The sequence below is a fragment of the Mizuhopecten yessoensis genome, unplaced genomic scaffold (genome assembly GCF_002113885.1).
Source record: "Mizuhopecten yessoensis strain PY_sf001 unplaced genomic scaffold, ASM211388v2 scaffold11183, whole genome shotgun sequence".
Taxonomy (NCBI): Eukaryota; Metazoa; Mollusca; class Bivalvia; order Pectinida; family Pectinidae; genus Mizuhopecten; species Mizuhopecten yessoensis.
Genome location: NW_018408921.1, coordinates 316,889 through 339,825, shown reverse-complemented (window position 1 = coordinate 339,825; position 22,937 = coordinate 316,889). Strand labels below are relative to the sequence as shown.

At 36.4% G+C, this 22,937-nt stretch overlaps 1 protein-coding gene across 1 annotated transcript; it reads left to right on the top strand.

Moving 5' to 3' along the window:
- Nucleotides 1-5,277: 5,277 nt before the first annotated feature.
- On the top strand, nt 5,278-22,904 carry LOC110440497 (mucin-5AC-like). Its single transcript, XM_021483614.1, has 4 exons — nt 5,278-5,811; nt 19,643-20,248; nt 21,061-21,319; nt 21,960-22,904. The coding sequence occupies exons 1-4, from the start codon at nt 5,760-5,762 to the stop codon at nt 22,330-22,332; spliced, it is 1,290 nt and encodes a 429-aa protein (XP_021339289.1). The 5' UTR covers nt 5,278-5,759; the 3' UTR covers nt 22,333-22,904.
- The last annotated feature ends 33 nt before the right edge of the window (nt 22,905-22,937 follow it).

Here is a 22,937-nt window from a genome sequence, read left to right as displayed (position 1 = left end):
AACATCTTTTGACAGGATAAGGTCATTAACGGCCATTACACAGGAAGCTGGTACAGAGTATGGTGACAAAGGGAGGCCACAACACTAAGAGACGTTGACCATTGTTCGGGCCTCTTGCTGATTTAAACACATTTTATTGTCGAAACAGACAAATGGATAAGAGACAAGTTATAACAACTTGCAGGCTCTTCTCCACGAATACAGCATATGAATTACATTTAAATCACGTGACGTACTATGTACACAGATGTGAATTTACAAAATAATAATAAGGTAGATGTTTTTTTTGTCTAAATCAACTTTATCACAAAAAGTAAAGGGGGATTGGAAGAGAAAGTAGATGAAAGACGGGAAAGGAAGTCGAGAGGGAGCAGATTCGATGTCGATTGTAAAAGGTTCGTTCAGGTAGTATCAAAACGCTTTGTTGTATTCAAAAACCTCTGTACCGATTTAACTATATTGATGTTTGTTTCATAGGAGTAAGTGTCACTATTTCCCCACAAAATACTTCTAGATTAAAATCTATATTTAAATCGCGCAATGTATCAAATAAGACACGTCTTTGAATAACAAAATTTGAACATGTAAAGAAGTAGTGATTCGCATCTTCCACACCGCCACCACACAAACAATTTGGGGACCGACAAACTACTACTCTAAATCAATCTGACCATAAACCACTACAATGATACGGCCAAGTCCGAATTATTCTGACGTTTTATCGACTACTTTTTTTATATTGGTTTGTCGTCGATTACGAACAGTATTTTCCAACGTTTTCCAACCCATGTTTTTAGTGGAAATTAGGGCATGAGCAATGTCACATGACTTGACGAGATCTTGCGTTACCGAAGATATTTCCAAACGTTGGACGTCACGTGGGATTAGAAGGCGGGGCGAGACAGACCGATATAAAAACAAAATCGATAAAACGTCAGAATAATTCGGACAATATACGGCCATGTAGTACAGAAAGATAGTGATTTCCAGTATGCAGTATATCAGGCACAGATGGAGGTACACGAGAAATTTTATTCTTAAAAGTCTGAAGAGAAACACCGGATTTTATGTCGTTATCTAAATTATTCCATAAATGTATAGACGACGGAACAAAAGATTTTTTTTGTAATTTCAAGACGACAACGGGATGCCTGATAATTGTCTGGGTTTGTTAACTCCCTGTTTAAATCGCGCCTGCTTGGTGGGATTAGGTGTTCTAAGTAAGCTGGGGCATGTTTATAGTGAATATTATAAAAAAAAATACACAGTTTCTGCTCTTCTCCTCTCTGTTTAAGTGGTTTCCAGCCAGTTTCTAAATATAATGCTTCGCGTGAAACAATGGTCGTAAGTCCGGAGATGACACTAGCTGCTTCCAATTGTACTTTTTCCAAAGAGTCGGACAAATGTTCGGAGCAGCCGTCCCAAACGCTAGAAGCATATTCTAGCACAGGTCGAACAAATGATATATATACTTACTTTGTATTTCAGTTTTTTTTAAAGCTGTAAAATTTTGAGAAGAAGATTTTATTAATTGGTTTACGTGGTCAGCCCATTTGTAGTTACCACTAAGAGTGAACCCTAAATGACGATGCGAGTCAGTGAACTCGATAGATTCATCGTTGCATACCAAGTTGGTTTATCAGGGACATTTCTAGAAGAGAAAAGGATCGCTTCAGTCTTTGCAGGATTAAATTTCATAAGCCACTGGTCGGACCAGTTCTGAAGACATAGTAAATCATGACTCAATGCTTGTTCAATTTCATAAAGATTGGAGGTAGATTTCTGAAGAAATGAATCGTCCGCGAAAAGTCTGACAAAAGTTTCCATGTGATCAGCGAGGTCATTTATATAGAAGAGAACTAGGGCCCAAGTACAGAACCCTGGGGAACTCCTGCTGTAACTGGTTTTAGATATGAGACGCCATTGCCATATATAACAGATTGTTGTCTGTTGCTTAAATAATTCGACACCCAAGGATAGCAGTTCACCCCCTATGCTATACTGACGAGGTTTAAAAAGTAGACCCCTATGCCAGACTTTGTCAAATGCCTTTGACAAGTCACATGGTACAGTTCTATTAAATGGTAAACGATGGAATGAGCGGGAAGGAACCCAGATTGGTATTTATAAAAAAAATCATTCTCTCTTGCAAAGTTAAAAAATATACTTAAAAACACACCTTTCCATAATTTTTGACACACAGCTAAGTAAAGAAATAGATCGATAGTTGGAAGGAAGTTGTGCATCTCCTTCTTTGAATAACGGCATGACATGAGCTTTTTTTTCCATTCGGAAGGGAAAACAGCTTCTCTGATAGATCGATTGAACAATATAGTGAGAGGCTGTGAAATTGATCTGGCTGTAGCCTTCAGCATATGGTGGCTGATCTTATCAGGGCCAACTGCCTTTCTAATATCTAGAATTGATAAAATATCAAAAACTTCATTTGCATGTATAACAATTTTAGTGAGAGAGTTTTGACATTTTCTATGAAAATCAGGTAGAGTGACATTGGATTCATCAGTACATGAAATTGAAGTGAAATAATTATTTAGAACTTCGACTTTTCTTGGTCACTGTATGCCACTTTTGAACAGCCATTAACTGAATAACCCAACGGAGGAATAGATCTGGCAGGAGAAGAGAAAAAACTTTTTTAAATTTTCCAAAATTCACGAGGATTTTCATTTTTCGATTTATTGATAAGGGATTCGAGATTACTGAAAAAGTCAGCCTTAGCTTTCTTTTTCATATTATTAACTTTATTTCTTATGCTCTTATATTTTGACCAATCATCCGGGCGCTTTGAACTTAATGTTTTGTACTTCATTCGGTCACGTATACGACAGTGTTTCCGTAAGAAAATATCAAACCAAGGTTTATCTGAGGGTCGAACAATTATTTTAGAGTTTGGGATACATGTACTAGTTAGTTCTAGGTATTTTGCTGTAAAGTTTTCTACTGCACAGTCAATAGAAGTTGCATTTCAAATCAGGTCTTGCCAGTTTACTGCCATTATCAAATCATTAAATTTAAAATTGTCTGCTCTATTGTAGTTCCAAATAAGTCTTTCATAAGATGCCTTGCAACAATAAGAAAAAGATAAATTCACTGCACGCAATCGTTTTAGAAGAGTCAACATTTTCCCGACCCAAAAGGAGGAACTTAAAGTAATGGATTTTCAGAAAGAGGACGCGTACTTGCGGAAAGCAGTATGAGAGCAATACAAAATACCGGATTTACGGGATTATACGCTGAGCCTCCGATACTGCGTACCGACCGACACCCACTTCCGGTTTATATCTGTCACGTGGTTTTACAATGTGTGGTGTGTCTTAATACCCGTTATATTTCCGGACAACTGACAAGTTTAGTGCACGTGGTGTTGCGTCGTGATACGCTACAGCTTGATCTTGCATGACATATAGGGGCTTGGATCAAGATTTTTGTTTTATAAAATGCGCAAACGTTGTAAAATGAACCTATCATACAAAGGTGACTGACTTTTGAAATTAGTAATAATTCAGTATGCAAAATTGAATTTCTCTGCAATATACAGCTTTATTGTCCTTCTATAGGACATATCAGTGATGCTAGGGGCCAATTAGCATGTGTCTCTCAACTGCTGTTCATCTCAAGTCTGTGATCTTTCTAATACATAGTAAAACCTCGATATAATGCCATTCGTTTCATATGCCGCCTCGCTTACCGCAAATATAGTTCCCCTCTTCTCTAGTTCTTAAAGAATTTCTTCATATGTTTCCCTCACTTTGTCGCCAAACCCCATTATAACGCCAAAATGTATCTGGGCAAATGGTGGCAGTATAACGAGGTTATACGATTAAGCAATTTCCTTTATACGACCTTAAAAGTTGGTCAAGGTCATGCTTTCCTTCAGATCCAACGCTTTATAGAGTCCTTTACACCGCTAAACTGCATGTCAGGTAGCATTGTCCTAATACGTCAAATATCAACAGAGACCATGATTCCGTTTGGTTATTCAGAAGTTATTATGTTTTCAACACATTTAATCAATGACCTTGAAAGTAGGTCACTGTAATTTATTTCAACAAATTTGGTAGCCCTTCTATCTTATTTAACATATGATAAAAATCATTGCCATTGGCCTCTTGACTATTCAGAAAAATAGTTTAAGCCTTCTTGTTATTCAAAAGAAGTAAATTGAATGCTTTAACACATATGACCTATGTAGCTTTGAAAGTGGGCCAATGTCATTCATTTGAACATCGAACTTAACATCCTTTCAGTTTTGCAAGCTAATGCCGAAATACCTTAATACTATGCCTTGTGGTTATTCAAAAGAATTTGTTTACAGAAACAAATTCACGACGGACGGATGGACGTCGGTTGATGCCCCATGCCATAAGCTTATTTGCCTGTTTGGAGGGATATTTAATTGTAATAAAGAAATGCCTCTCTCGTGTACGTGCTCATAAGTTTTAATATCAAAAGCTGAAAGCACCAAACGCACTCATTGCCAAATACTTAGTCTCAAGTTTATTTCATGCAGTATTGAACCTATATATATAGGGCGACGCCTTTGTTTTGGCGCTGAATTTATTCCTGCTTCAGACGTCACGTGACATTTATAGAACAATTAAATATGTCAATTATGTAAACCGGGCTATGTTTCAAAATAAATGACCTCGACTCTTCTCTAGTTTTAGGGTGTGACCCAGACGTGTTTAGCATGTACAATGGATCATGGGAATTTCACGAGGAAAGAGCCACAGTGCCTTATACATTGAGCATATACAGTTTATATTTATTCATATATTCCTGCGAGAACTACATTCGTTGTCAATTACCCGAAGTATGATCAATACAATTAATGAAATTATTTTAATATATAGACGAAAAATCCTATTCTCTCTATCATGTCACTGGGAAAAAACGAGGAAAAAAATAAGTAACATTAATATAAATAAAAAAAAAATAAGAAACAGTAGTATAATTTTAATCAGCTTTCCTACTGTAAATTTGTTTTTGTGTGAATTTATTTTTGTAGAAATACGCGTGCGCGAATAAAGCCACAATTAAACAAAGAATGATACAAATGGCATTTGTTCTATTCGCAAAACACCTTGTGAATAAGTCTTTGACTCAATAACGCTCGTGAAAATATTTCGTAACGGCAAAAATTAAGTGACTCACAGTATTGTTAATGGGAACACTTCATGCGGCTATATAGTCTGTATTCCCGAACACACGGAAGGGCAAATGTTATTTTTATCGCAGTCACACGAAATACTTAGAGGGCTAGCCACTCAAATTTTCTGGTGAACGAGCCTGCTCAATGAATGGAAACGCGTAAGGATAGGACGCCCAGTGAACGGATTTCTACAGTAATATACCCTGTAGCAAATCATAAGGAAGTGACTTTTTAAGAGCATTCTTCTCATTTTTCACGACAAATTAATAACAAAAATACACGAACTAAGCTTCCTGAATCCAAACAAAAGTGTTAAGCTAGAGTTGTTGTTTCTAAATATGCACCTATTGCTAATTTCAATGCATGTGTACACGTGCAGCCCAGCAAAACTTCCGACCCAGCCTCTCAAATGACACACGCGGGCAGTTTCCGGTTTTTGAATAATTCTTCCTCGAACATCGTTGTACTCTATACATGTGTGACACTATAGTTCAGCTTTTTCAAAATGGCGGATCTTTAAAACACCAGCGAGTAAAGAGCATGTGATTGCACGACCGTGTAGTGAATATACAGACGAGGTGTGAAGATGGGGAATTTAACAATGATGAGGATATTTTCTCTCCTTGTCTGCTTTACATGTAAGTAAATTTATTTATTTGACGATCTTTTTCATAAAACGCTATTTGTAGCATTGAGGTAAATCACACACATGCCGGCCTATAATGAAATGTTAAGAAAGGCAGTTATTAGTTGACTCTGTAACCCTTCCTTTTCTTATTCATCCAATTATTACTTTAATCAGTGTTTTATATTGAAGTAAGTTAATAATTCCATTTTTTGATACATTTCATCCAAATAATATACATTCAAAAGATCGAACTGCAAAAGCATTAATATGAAACTTAGGCACGTTGCAAGCCCACCTTCCTCAGTTCAAAAGACTTTTTAATGACTCGTGTCATTCAAAAGTTTAAGTTCATTTAATAATAATATATTTTCTAAGATTTGTATGTCACTTAATGATGCTTTTATTTTAAAGAATTGTTTTTAGAAAAATTTCCCTCACTTATGCATTATCATCCTAGAAATACCAGGGGTTGCTCTCTTCCGTTCTTGGCACCCCGAGAAAGTGTCACAAAACATTGCAAAATCGAAGTTTCGGTACTGGCCATTGTGTGGAGGATGCAAGTAGACAAGTTTGATCCTTTGGTGTATATTTAAAGAATCGGGCGGCAGCATAACGATAAAATTAACCGGCTGTCAAGTCTGAAATCTTCAAAGGAAATGTATCAGCCTAGCGATTGGTCAGATTTTTTAGGACCTGAAACCAATGAAATAGCTAACCACGTGTCTTCGATGTTATCTTGACATATTCCAAGGGTGCAATAGAAGGTAGCGAGCGTAACTCATGGAATTCTGAGGATGTCACATTATATATCAAATATAAATGTTTAAATGAAAAACAAAAACACAGTTGACTTTATCAATCCTAAGTTCTATAACATATATATAATTGTTTAGTTGACGTGCCATATAACCGCTTAGTGGTTCGTCCTGTTTGTGTTATTATCGATTATATATACGTTGTAGATCGATTTCATAATACAACCATTGAGCAAGACAAATTTTGTCTTTGTTGGTGCGATAAAAAAAACATGTGTTGATACCGTTAGTATTGACGAATTATTTCTCTCCAAATGGAAGGTCGGGTGGCGCAGTTTATAACGCATTCGCCTTTCACCGGGGTTCGATTCCCCGATTGGACGTAAAAAGTATGGGATCACCTTGCCGATCGCGTGGGTTTTCTCCGGGTACTCCGGTTTCCTTCCACATAAAGATCCCTGCGCGCTAACATCCAAGCCAACAAAAGTGAATAATATAAGTTAACATAACATGTTTATTTATTGTTGTAAATTAAGTAAAGTAAATAAATATCTCCAGGTCACATTTTTTTTAAAATCGAATGCCGTTTTGAACCCTATAAAATGAGTGTATCAGAATGTACATTACTGTGATTTCCACACGCTTGAAATTATGAACTGATTAAAATAATCTACGAAGACTGGCCAATGAAAAGTTTCGTCACAACATTTGATTGACCAATGAACATTATTTTTACAAAATAGACTTGCTAATGAAAACTACATTATAACACGTGCGCTGCAGAATATGTTTTATACGAGTATGGATTACCGTTGATACGTGTTAGCACTGAGTGAAATGATATTTATACAGATGAAAAGCACATAAACACCTTTCCTTTCACAATTGATTTCATTTGGCTCAGCTTCAGCCGTCCGTCCTCCATCAACTTTTCCTATAGCAGATTGCTTGTTCAGAACGACCGAAAGGTGTTTGACTACACCTGTTTGTCATGAATCATTCCAAAACCTTGATCAATAAAGGTTTGTCGATCTCCTGCAGGGAAGATGAGACGTGATTCACAATAGGAAATAGGATTAAATCTTTAAATATAAATGTATTGAACTATTTCGATTTAACCAAATGATGCACCAGTAGACAAAGGGATTACAACGGTGTGCAATCGAGAGATGTGGTTTCCTAACGGTGTGCAATCGAGAGGTGTGGTTTCCTAACGGTGTGCAATCGAGAGGTGTGATTTCCTAACAGTGTGCAATCGAAAGGTGTGGTTTCCTAACGGTGTGCAATCGAGAGGTGTGGTTTCCTAACGGTGTGCAATCGAAAGGTGTGGTTTCCTAGTTGCAGTTGGCCCTGGGATTGGCCATATATAGAAAATAATAAAATTTATTTATTTACAACAATTATGAAATGAAGGTGTGGTTTCCTAGTTGCAGTGGGGCTGGGCCATATATGGAAAATAATATATTTCATTTATTTACAACAATTATGAAATGAACTATATCAACTTGTATTATTCACTCGCGTGTTTTGTTATTTATACGGGAAATAGAAATTTAATTATTGTAATAGCTAGGTTTGATATATATCCCCGTAGAGTCAAATTGAGGAAGAACCTTGTTCACTTTTCATTCTAAAACCGCAATCGAGCGAAACAATTATGAATGACCGTGACATTTTAAGACGAATTCCTTTTTATCATTTAAAGTACATCCGGGTTTCACTGTAACGTCACAATGCTGACATTCGTAATAATCAAGATGCTGTCTCGATAAGCATTTTTCTAAGCGTTGTTAATATATATGATTGTTTTATATATATACAACCTTGTCGATTGTTTGTCATAGATTCTAGTGATTGGTCAAAGTTATTGGCATAAAAACGAAAACCCTTAAAATATCGATTTAATACATGTGCTTAGTAAACCTTAAATGTATCATCATCAAAGATTGATAAAGTATTTTACCTGTAACTGAGCGAGATCGGGTTATCTCAGTCGAGGGTTAAGCCTCGTAAGCCGAGGTTGGGATGTTACAGAATCTTAGCCCGAGACTGAGATAACCCGATCTCGCTCAGTTACAGGTAATTGATTTTTTCCTCGTACCTTTTACTTCGAAAAGAACTATTCAATTTTGCCAAAAACTACAAGTAGACTTGGGCCTCATATGATAATGACCTCTTCACTACTAACGCTACATTTGAATGCTTCCGTGTAAAAATGTAGTCCATCCTTACATAGATAACAACGTATTTTACAGTGAAGATCAAATTTGATCTTCAACATTAAATATCTAATAACATCGAAACTATACATATAGAGACAAAACAGAACAGTTATAATGCAAATTGTCAATTTCAAGCAGTTAACGCGCGGATGAATACATCACAGTGTAAAAATTCCGCGAAATGTCACGTTAAGGCACAAGACATATCGGACGAGATAGAAAAATCTAGCATGGGGTATGACATGGGATATCTCTGTATGAGGTACGAGAAAAAAATTCTATTGCAAATAAAGATTATCATGTTAGTTTAATCCTCTTCTCAATTAAGATAGAATGATTCGGACACGTATGTATAAAGCCGTTCTTATTCTAAAACTCCGATTCTGTACTCGAGCGCTCTTTCTTGTTCCGGTGATAAATTAATAAAAAATATTTACATTTGGTCGGTTATTGGGAAGACCTTATTAGTAATTTCTGTTTTCATTGTTTATATTAAACCACCGTTTGGACCGTTTTATATGATTTAAGCGAGATACAAGATAGTTGGTTTGAACACATGGGCACTAAATACACATATGCTATACTGGTATGGGCCACAACACAACTACACAAACCCCTGTGATCTGGGCATGCGAACGGTTTCACGAATAGAGACCCACTTGACTTGACACATTCTTTGCTTTCCCGTTTAATTACAAGTACAAGTTTGGTATACGTCAAACCTTTTTGATGACATATGAAAGATTTTTTGTTTTCAATCTACATATGTTTGTTAACGTTGTTGACTGCAAACTCTGATCAGATGACAGACGTCATGTGACGAACTAAAAAGTTATTATAATTCCATATTAAGAATAAAAAAAAAAAAAAACTGTTATTGTTCGTTACTAAATATAGCTTAGGTTAATTCCAGATACCAAATCTAACTCTAAAAATAAAAGTCTGCTTTGAATTCACAGCTTAGATTGTAAGAGCGACGTCATGTGACGTGACTGTAAATCACTTACATACCCCATTCTATAAATAGAAGTAAGTGTTACAGACTATGATAGTTTATAAATTCCTTTGATTAAGACTGACTAAACGTGATGGGGTTAATAGACTATAAACTAATTGTTAACACCAGTTTCCGTCTACGCATGCGTATGAACCAGTAACCTCAGCCTTCAGTCTCGGTAAATATTGCCCATACCCGGTTCACAAATCATTGATAGAGCTCACTTGCAGTCTATGATTGTATATTATTACATAATATATACTTGTACAATACCATAATAAACCGCTGTCCTTGACGCTCCCCGTTGTTTGACACAGGGGTTGATATTAGATGTCTACGTTATTTATTGTACCAGCCCCGCTGAGTAAACAGGAAGTCGAACATACTTACGTATATCAGCCTGAAACATACACCCTGTGCTTGAGGGGCTTTGTTATGATGTACACAACACGATGGGATAAAATTAAAGGGAAATATTAAATAAACGTACAAGGAAGTCTTCCCCGCAACGAAACATCATCCTTTTTGTAACTGGACACGAAATCACAATTGTACGTGACATGTTTTGAATTTAACATATTTTCCTTATATTTTAGGTTAAGTAAACTACATGTTTATCTTTCCATTATCTTTCGTATTTGTAAATTGTATATAATTAAAAAAAAAGTCTCTTTGTTGAAAGATTGCGAAAAAAACTTTTTTGTGTGTTTATTTTTTCTTGGTATTTTTCCCTTCTTCTTAAATCTAATGTATAGTACAATAGCTTAAATTAAAATTAATCTTAGACCGATCTCTTGTGGTTTCCACTGTACTTGATTTATGCATAATCAATAATTCCTTTGTTACCTGATGACTATTCAGGAACCATTTCAGGTATATTCGAGGTCAATTTAGGTTAAATATTATTAGTATACACACACTAAAAGAGAAAATGGGAAAACAAATTTGCAGAGATTTCGATTTATATATATATATATATATATATATATATATATATAATTTCCTCATCTACATTGTGATACACATGTCCATGTATATATACTTTTCATTTCAAATCAATTTTAGATCGTGTACACATTGAATGGTACATACAGACTGTCTGTATGCAAAATATGTAAAAATGTAATATGTGTTCACGCAACCAGAATGAGACTAGAATCAGTAAGATGTGAAATTAGTACAGGTACATTGAGCTTAACTAAAATATCAGATATTTTAACAGACATGATCTAGTGTTTGGTTAGAGGTACACCAAGGACGTCACTGTCACTACGCACGTGCCTTGCTTACACTAGATCGGCTAATCTCGGCTGATTCCGGTACCGTGTAGGTAAGGAATCTACCGAGTTGTGACGAGTGGAATTGATTAATATATGAATTAATTTAGAGGTTAACATCTTAAATGGAAACGTCTTACTACTTTTTAAATTCAATCTCTTAATGCAAATACCAGGTGTAAGCCATCATGTGCATCTTGAATACGCGCCATATTATTTTTGTAAGTGCAGTGACGACTACCGGAAGTCATTTCTCCTACAGCTTTGAAGTTAATCGTGACTTCCCCTTGATTAACGGCAGTCATATTGATAAGTACTAGGGTGGTTTCCGGTTGTTATGGTAAAATACATGTATTCTTATCCTGTTAAATTTTATCCTGATGGAAAAACTATCGGTTAAGAGTCTATAATTTGTACTTAAGTGAGAATTTAAACATGGAAGTGTTTAAAAGAGTAAACACGTTCACTTTTGTGTGATCTTAATAAAGGAAGAATATGTATATATAGGTATATTGTGTTTAGGGTAAATCGGTATATTTCGATATTCATTGGGGTATGAACGCCAGTCGGTTGCATATATATTCCATGGAGCTCCTGTGACAACCTTTTCTTACCAGTTAGGACCTAGGCCTTGAACTATACGAGCTTTTTTTTATACTCACGAAGTGACGTAGGGACTTAGAGAAAGTCTTTTTAATACATTGACATTTGTATTACATTCAGCATCAGCAGAATTACTGTATGAAATCACTCTAACAACGAACCCTTTTCAGTTGCTTTACTGATTCACGGACAATCACAGGATTACTGGTACTGGACCATTAAAAAACCCACCAACCACAGAAAATCACTTGGTTACTGGAACCATTATAAACCCCACACAGCACAGAAAATCAATCAAAGCATAACCAGTCACAGAATTACTAAGTAATTTAAGCTTATTTTTAATTTATGGTTGATAGAGGATGAGTTCATTATATGAATTCATAAATAGTGTTCTTTTGGACATATTTGTCAGAACGAGGCTTTTGTGAAACTACTTTACATGCGATAGTACGATATGATTACATACATGTTACTTAGTTAAATTTACTCCAACTTTTGGTGCCAATCAGAATGAAACCAACTACAGAGCAACCGATCAAAGAATAACAAATCACATTGCAACCAATCACATAACAACCAATCATACACCCACAAATCACATAACAACCAATCATACACCCACAAATCACAAAACAACCAATCGTACGGCAACAAATCACATAACAACCTATCATACGGCAACAAATCACATAACAACCTATCATACGGCAACAAATCACATAACAACCAATCATACAGCCACAATCACATAACAACCAATCATACCGCAACAAATCACATAACAACCTATCATACGGCAACAAATCACATAACAACCTATCATACACCAACAAATCACATAAAAACCAATCATACGGTCACAAATCAAATAGCAACCAATCATCCAACCACAAATCACATAACAACCAATCATACAGTCACAAATCATATAGCAACCAATCATACAACCACAAATCATATAGCAACCAATCATACCACCACAAATCACATAACAACCAATCATACAGCCACAAATCACATAACAACCAATCATACACCCACAAATCACATAACAACCAATCATACACCCAAAAATCATATAGCAACCAATCATACAGCCACAAATCACATAACAACCAATCATACAGCCACAAATCACATAACAACCAATCATACACCCACAAATCACATAACAACCAATCATACACCCACAAATCACATAACAACCAATCATACAGCCACAAATCACATAACAACCAATCATACACCCACAAATCACATAACAACCAATCATACACCCACAAATCACATAACAACCAATCATACAGCCACAAATCACATAACAACCAATCATACACCCACAAATCACATAACAACCAATCATACACCCACAAATCACATAACAACCAATCATACAGCCACAAATCACATAACAACCAATCATACACCCACAAATCACATAACAACCAATCATACACCCACAAATCACATAACAACCAATCATACACCCACAAATCACATAACAACCAATCATACAGCCACAAATCACATAACAACCAATCATACACCCACAAATCACATAACAACCAATCATACACCCACAAATCACATAACAACCAATCATACAGCCACAAATCACATAACAACCAATCATACACCCACAAATCATATAACAACCAATCATACAGCCACAAATCACATAACAACCAATCATACACCCACAAATCACATAACAACCAATCATACAGCCACAAATCACATAACAACCAATCATACACCCACAAATCACATAACAACCAATCATACAGCCACAAATCACATAACAACCAATCATACACCCACAAATCACATAACAACCAATCATACAGCCACAAATCACATAACAACCAATCATACACCCACAAATCACATAACAACCAATCATACAGCCACAAATCACATAACAACCAATCATACACCCACAAATCACATAACAACCAATCATACACCCACAAATCACATAACAACCAATCATACAGCCACAAATCACATAACAACCAATCATACACCCACAAATCATATAGCAACCAATCATACAGCCACAAATCACATAACAACCAATCATACACCCACAAATCACATAACAACCAATCATACACCCACAAATCACATAACAACCAATCATACAGCCACAAATCACATAACAACCAATCATACACCCACAAATCACATAACAACCAATCATACACCCACAAATCACATAACAACCAATCATACAGCCACAAATCACATAACAACCAATCATACACCCACAAATCACATAACAACCAATCATACACCCACAAATCACATAACAACCAATCATACAGCCACAAATCACATAACAACCAATCATACACCCACAAATCACATAACAACCAATCATACAGCCACAAATCACATAACAACCAATCATACACCCACAAATCACATAACAACCAATCAAACACCCACAAATCACATAACAACCAATCATACACCCACAAATCACATAACAACCAATCATACACCCACAAATCACATAACAACCAATCATACACCCACAAATCACATAACAACCAATCATACACCCACAAATCACATAACAACCAATCATACACCCACAAATCACATAACAACCAATCATACAGCCACAAATCACATAACAACCAATCATACACCCACAAATCACATAACAACCAATCATACACCCACAAATCACATAACAACCAATCATACACCCACAAATCACATAACAACCAATCATACAGCCACAAATCACATAACAACCAATCATACACCCACAAATCACATAACAACCAATCATACACCCACAAATCACATAACAACCAATCATACACCCACAAATCACATAACAACCAATCATACAGCCACAAATCACATAACAACCAATCATACACCCACAAATCACATAACAACCAATCATACACCCACAAATCACATAACAACCAATCATACAGCCACAAATCACATAACAACCAATCATACACCCACAAATCACATAACAACCAATCATACACCCACAAATCACATAACAACCAATCATACAGCCACAAATCACATAACAACCAATCATACACCCACAAATCACATAACAACCAATCATACACCCACAAATCACATAACAACCAATCATACACCCACAAATCACATAACAACCAATCATACACCCACAAATCACATAACAACCAATCATACAGCCACAAATCACATAACAACCAATCATACACCCACAAATCACATAACAACCAATCATACACCCAAAAATCATATAGCAACCAATCATACAGCCACAAATCACATAACAACCAATCATACAGCCACAAATCACATAACAACCAATCATACACCCACAAATCACATAACAACCAATCATACACCCACAAATCACATAACAACCAATCATACAGCCACAAATCACATAACAACCAATCATACAGCCACAAATCACATAACAACCAATCATACACCCACAAATCACATAACAACCAATCATACACCCACAAATCACATAACAACCAATCATACAGCCACAAATCACATAACAACCAATCATACACCCACAAATCACATAACAACCAATCATACACCCACAAATCACATAACAACCAATCATACACCCACAAATCACATAACAACCAATCATACAGCCACAAATCACATAACAACCAATCATACACCCACAAATCATATAACAACCAATCATACAGCCACAAATCACATAACAACCAATCATACACCCACAAATCACATAACAACCAATCATACACCCACAAATCACATAACAACCAATCATACAGCCACAAATCACATAACAACCAATCATACACCCACAAATCACATAACAACCAATCATACACCCACAAATCACATAACAACCAATCATACACCCACAAATCACATAACAACCAATCATACAGCCACAAATCACATAACAACCAATCATACACCCACAAATCACATAACAACCAATCATACAGCCACAAATCACATAACAACCAATCATACACCCACAAATCACATAACAACCAATCATACAGCCACAAATCACATAACAACCAATCATACACCCACAAATCACATAACAACCAATCATACAGCCACAAATCACATAACAACCAATCATACACCCACAAATCACATAACAACCAATCATACACCCACAAATCACATAACAACCAATCATACAGCCACAAATCACATAACAACCAATCATACACCCACAAATCACATAACAACCAATCATACACCCACAAATCACATAACAACCAATCATACAGCCACAAATCACATAACAACCAATCATACACCCACAAATCACATAACAACCAATCATACACCCAAAAATCATATAGCAACCAATCATACAGCCACAAATCACATAACAACCAATCATACAGCCACAAATCACATAACAACCAATCATACACCCACAAATCACATAACAACCAATCATACACCCACAAATCACATAACAACCAATCATACAGCCACAAATCACATAACAACCAATCATACACCCACAAATCACATAACAACCAATCATACACCCACAAATCACATAACAACCAATCATACAGCCACAAATCACATAACAACCAATCATACAGCCACAAATCACATAACAACCAATCATACACCCACAAATCACATAACAACCAATCATACAGCCACAAATCACATAACAACCAATCATACACCCACAAATCACATAACAACCAATCATACAGCCACAAATCACATAACAACCAATCATACACCCACAAATCACATAACAACCAATCATACAGCCACAAATCACATAACAACCAATCATACACCCACAAATCACATAACAACCAATCATACAGCCACAAATCACATAACAACCAATCATACACCCACAAATCACATAACAACCAATCATACAGCCACAAATCACATAACAACCAATCATACACCCACAAATCATATAACAACCAATCATACAGCCACAAATCACATAACAACCAATCATACACCCACAAATCATATAGCAACCAATCATACACCCACAAATCACATAACAACCAATCATACACCCACAAATCACATAACAACCAATCATACAGCCACAAATCACATAACAACCAATCATACACCCACAAATCACATAACAACCAATCATACACCCACAAATCACATAACAACCAATCATACACCCACAAATCACATAACAACCAATCATACAGCCACAAATCACATAACAACCAATCATACACCCACAAATCATATAGCAACCAATCATACAGCCACAAATCACATAACAACCAATCATACACCCACAAATCACATAACAACCAATCATACACCCACAAATCACATAACAACCAATCATACAGCCACAAATCACATAACAACCAATCATACACCCACAAATCACATAACAACCAATCATACACCCACAAATCACATAACAACCAATCATACAGCCACAAATCACATAACAACCAATCATACACCCACAAATCACATAACAACCAATCATACACCCACAAATCACATAACAACCAATCATACAGCCACAAATCACATAACAACCAATCATACACCCACAAATCACATAACAACCAATCATACACCCACAAATCACATAACAACCAATCATACAGCCACAAATCACATAACAACCAATCATACACCCACAAATCACATAACAACCAATCATACACCCACAAATCACATAACAACCAATCATACAGCCACAAATCACATAACAACCAATCATACACCCACAAATCATATAACAACCAATCATACAGCCACAAATCACATAACAACCAATCATACACCCACAAATCACATAACAACCAATCATACACCCACAAATCACATAACAACCAATCATACAGCCACAAATCACATAACAACCAATCATACACCCACAAATCACATAACAACCAATCATACAGCCACAAATCACATAACAACCAATCATACACCCACAAATCACATAACAACCAATCATACACCCACAAATCACATAACAACCAATCATACAGCCACAAATCACATAACAACCAATCATACACCCACAAATCACATAACAACCAATCATACACCCACAAATCACATAACAACCAATCATACAGCCACAAATCACATAACAACCAATCATACACCCACAAATCATATAGCAACCAATCATACAGCCACAAATCACATAACAACCAATCATACACCCACAAATCACATAACAACCAATCATACACCCACAAATCACATAACAACCAATCATACAGCCACAAATCACATAACAACCAATCATACACCCACAAATCACATAACAACCAATCATACACCCACAAATCACATAACAACCAATCATACAGCCACAAATCACATAACAACCAATCATACACCCACAAATCACATAACAACCAATCATACACCCACAAATCACATAACAACCAATCATACAGCCACAAATCACATAACAACCAATCATACACCCACAAATCACATAACAACCAATCATACACCCACAAATCACATAACAACCAATCATACAACCACAAATCACATAACAACCAATCATACAGCCACAAATCACATAACAACCAATCATACACCCACAAATCACATAACAACCAATCATACACCCACAAATCACATAACAACCAATCATACAACCACAAATCACATAACAACCAATCATACAGCCACAAATCACATAACAACCAATCATACACCCACAAATCACATAACAACCAATCATACACCCACAAATCACATAACAACCAATCATACAGCCACAAATCACATAACAACCAATCATACACCCACAAATCACATAACAACCAATCATACACCCACAAATCACATAACAACCAATCATACAGCCACAAATCACATAACAACCAATCATACACCCACAAATCACATAACAACCAATCATACACCCACAAATCACATAACAACCAATCATACAGCCACAAATCACATAACAACCAATCATACACCCACAAATCACATAACAACCAATCATACACCCACAAATCACATAACAACCAATCATACAACCACAAATCACATAACAACCAATCATACAGCCACAAATCACATAACAACCAATCATACACCCACAAATCACATAACAACCAATCATACACCCACAAATCACATAACAACCAATCATACAACCACAAATCACATAACAACCAATCATACAGCCACAAATCACATAACAACCAATCATACACCCACAAATCACATAACAACCAATCATACACCCACAAATCACATAACAACCAATCATACACCCACAAATCACATAACAACCAATCATACAACCACAAATCACATAACAACCAATCATACAGCCACAAATCACATAACAACCAATCATACACCCACAAATCACATAACAACCAATCATACACCCAAAAATCATATAGCAACCAATCATACAGCCACAAATCACATAACAACCAATCATACAACCACAAATCACATAACAACCAATCATACACCCACAAATCACATAACAACCAATCATACACCCACAAATCACATAACAACCATAACAACCAATCATACAGCCACAAATCACATAACAACCAATCATACAGCCACAAATCACATAACAACCAATCATACACCCACAAATCATATAGCAACCAATCATACAGCAACAAATCATTTAGCAACCAATCATACAGTCACAAATCACTTTACAACAAATCATACAGTCACAAATCACATGACAATCAATCATACCGACACAAATCACATAGCGACCAATCAGACAGTCACCAAGCAAAGAACATCAAACCAATAACCAAATTCCAGTACTATTAATGCTTTGGGATTTCTGAAGCACCATATTATATCAGTGCTTTTGGTTTGTGAATATAAGTGTCGATATAGATTACCTTTTATAGAAAGATTTTGCTCGTCTTTAAATTCAGAGCACCAAAACGATGTTTCTAACTTTTATAATCGTTCTTGTTTTCTTTTCTTTTTTTAGGTTTAATGACGTCAAAAACATTCGGGCAGACCACAGATTACGTCAACGATACAACATCATCCTCAACAACCACGCCAACCACGTCATTTAATAATGTCACTCTATCATCTACAAACCGAACAAATGACAATTTTACATCTGCTTCGTCTTCGATAGAAATGACGTCGTCTACTCCGCCCGTCGCGTCGACACAACAAATGATGAATGGAATAACCGGGAATTCTACGTCACAGTCTGGCAACGATGCCTCCATCACAAGTACAGCAACAACAATGATGACAACGACAAAGGAACAGGAACCGTCAACAACAGCAGGAACAGTACCAGATATGACATCATCTTCTATTAATTCATCATCATTACCATCGACAGCATCCACGATGATGACGTCGACGACGAAGCCAGTGACGACAACTATGGAACCAACAACAACAATGAAAACAACGACGACAATGAAAACAACGACGACAATGAAAACAACGACAACAATGAAACCGGCGACAACAATGAAACCGGCGACAACAATGAAACCGGCGCCAACAATGAAACCAACGACAACAATGAAACCGGCGACAACAACGAAAACAAAACGAATGACTGACAAAGGTAAAACAAATCGAAACATTATAATTTAGAACTGAATCTATTTTAGTGTTTTATAAAATTAGTTAAGTGAATCGAGGAAAAGACGCTGTCTGCAACTTGCATTACTGTGCTCGAAGAACACATGGATCCGAGAATTGCGTATCATTGCAAAACGTTTGGATCACTCTGGTCGGTTGACAATAATGTGACACACTTTAAATGTGGTACTACATAACTTGAAAAAAACATAATAGGACCAATATTTAGAATTCAAGAGCCGTCCTCCCTTTAGACTCGTTCAACCTGACTCCTTTATGTTGTGTGCACAAGCTACGCTGAACAGAGTTACAAAGTGATCAAGCATGTGGTTGATCGAGACTATCCTCCCTTTCTATACGTGAAATCTTCGATGGCGTTTAACTCTAAGACGGTAATAATGCTCTTTGCATGTTGGGATAGGTCCAAAGACACTTCTGTAATTGATTCTCAAGTCCCTGTGACTTGGAATCCATACAAATCGGAACTTATGAATTTATTAGTCCGAAGGGGCATAACTCCGGTAGTCGTATAAGAAATTGGAAACAAAATGTTTTTGTTTTTTTTTGCATTTTCCCCATGATGAAACGCCATACATATACGTAGTCGCATGTTTGCTATCAACGTTGTAATTTACAATATATAACGGTGTTGCTTGACTAATTTGCACTTGTACTTTTAGTCGCAATTACCCCCAAAGAAAACATTAATCTATCCATTATTTTGATATTGTAGTTGTCGACTCCACTGTAATTCCGGAAACGTAATTATTAATTATTTTTATATTACTATTGTAGTTGTCGGCTCTACTGTGGTTCCGGAAACGATGTTTGGGACGATTGGTTTAGGTTTGTTCCTAGTCACCTTGGCTCTACTGCTTTGTGTGGTGCTTGGGATGGTAATCTATTATTTTCACATGAAGCGGAAGTCCGGCACACATTATCTCTCGGAAAATGGCGGCCCCGGTGGAAACGTGAGGGGTGGACCGATGGCTCTTCAAATGGAGGGGATTGACTACGGGACAAACTTCGAGACCATTGATTTGGAGGATGAAAGGTTTGTAATACTTAAGAAAGGCAACTAGGTGAACATATTTTGAGGTTCCTTATGAATACATAAACATGAAGATAGGGAATAAAATTTCAAAAGTTGATCGGAATGATGCATATTTTTTCGGGATTTTATATATATTATATTGCAAAGTTTAGAAATGAAATAATTGCAAATCAATTCCAAATTTAGGAATTATGTTTTCTATAATGCAAATTTTCTATGTCTTCCAGCATTTTATGAAACGTTGTTTTTTGTTTACATTAAACTGGAAAAAAAAGAATATATTCTGAGCTAATTCTTTTAAACAAAAAGAAGATGATAGGACACTCCATGTGTTATCCCCGTTATATAAATCAGGGGAGATAACTCGAAGTAGGCCAACATACTGTTTACTGGGAAATTTTCGCCCAGTCAACTCTCACCCTTTGTCAATGAAATCAATGTTCGCCCAGTGCTAAGTTTGCCCTTTATATTTAATGCCTATGTGTATTGTGTTGTTAACTTGTATTCACTGTAATGATAAATTCGCCTCATTACGGAAAATAGGCGAAAATTAAAATGCAGCGCAAATTTCGCTTAAGCAGTATATGTTGTTGTTTTGTTAAAAGGTAGACTAAGTTATCAAATTGTTATATTTTTACAGTAAACCAACAACCGGCAATGGAAGCAACCCTGGGCTTTTATCGTTCAAAAATCAGGAAGAAGAGAATGAACCCGGAAGTAACGAGGATGTGACCTCAGTAACAGAAGAACCGCCATCTTGGCTTCGCGTAGAACCGGCTCATAATGAAGACACAACCTCGAATTTCTCTACACAAGCGCAGACTGACGAGATAGAAACAAAACCGGAGGTTGAAGACCCGCTAGAAAATAACGAGCCTTCCGAATACAAGGGAGAAGATTCCGATTTGGAGTCGACAAACAGTTCGGCATTTGACGAACACGAACTTCCGCCTGCTCCACCACCAGACGTAACAGACGAACAGAAATCAGATGAATTTAAAACGGAAATGTGATATCTTATTGATCCGTTTCCGGTTGTAACTAAAAGCCTTCGAGTACGCATTCCGATATGTTAAGGAAAAAAATAGCTATAATCATTGGATGGTTTTATTTCCACCGGGAGGGATGTAATGTAGGATACATATATGTCTATGGAATTCTGTATGAATACCGGAAATATTCGCGGATATATCCTTGGAAGATTGCATAACTACCGGAAGTTAGTTTGGCGTTTCTGTCCTAGGAAGACATATTCTATGACGGTTATACACGTATGACTACCAGAATTGTTGGCAGATCTGGGTAACATACCACCGGAAATATTGTGGTGGCGGATATACCCTTGTAAGGTTAAATAATTATTGAAAAGGGTGTATTTGCGGAAAAAACGGTATTCTCAGAAAGGCTATATATTTTTTTAAACTTCTAAGAAAGGGGATGCATCGGGGAGGGGGCTACGCTAAAAATCCGTCTTCCACTTAAGGAGTTTCCACCCTTCGTAATACACATGTTTTTCTTTTTGTATTTTCGTGTCGTCATTTCCGTATTGCGTATCGGGCATTCCATTACCGTGGTGTAAATTATAGTAACACCGGGTAAACAATAGTACACGTGCGTG

Excerpts from the sequence above, each read along its gene's own strand:
- LOC110440497 (XM_021483614.1), top strand. The coding sequence starts at position 5,760 with ATGGGGAATTTAACAATGATGAGGATATTTTCTCTCCTTGTCTGCTTT. Across the intron at positions 5,812-19,642 it reads TCTCCTTGTCTGCTTTACAT|GTTTAATGACGTCAAAAACA; the intron begins GTAAGTAAATTT and ends TTCTTTTTTTAG. Across the intron at positions 21,320-21,959 it reads ATTGATTTGGAGGATGAAAG|TAAACCAACAACCGGCAATG; the intron begins GTTTGTAATACT and ends ATATTTTTACAG.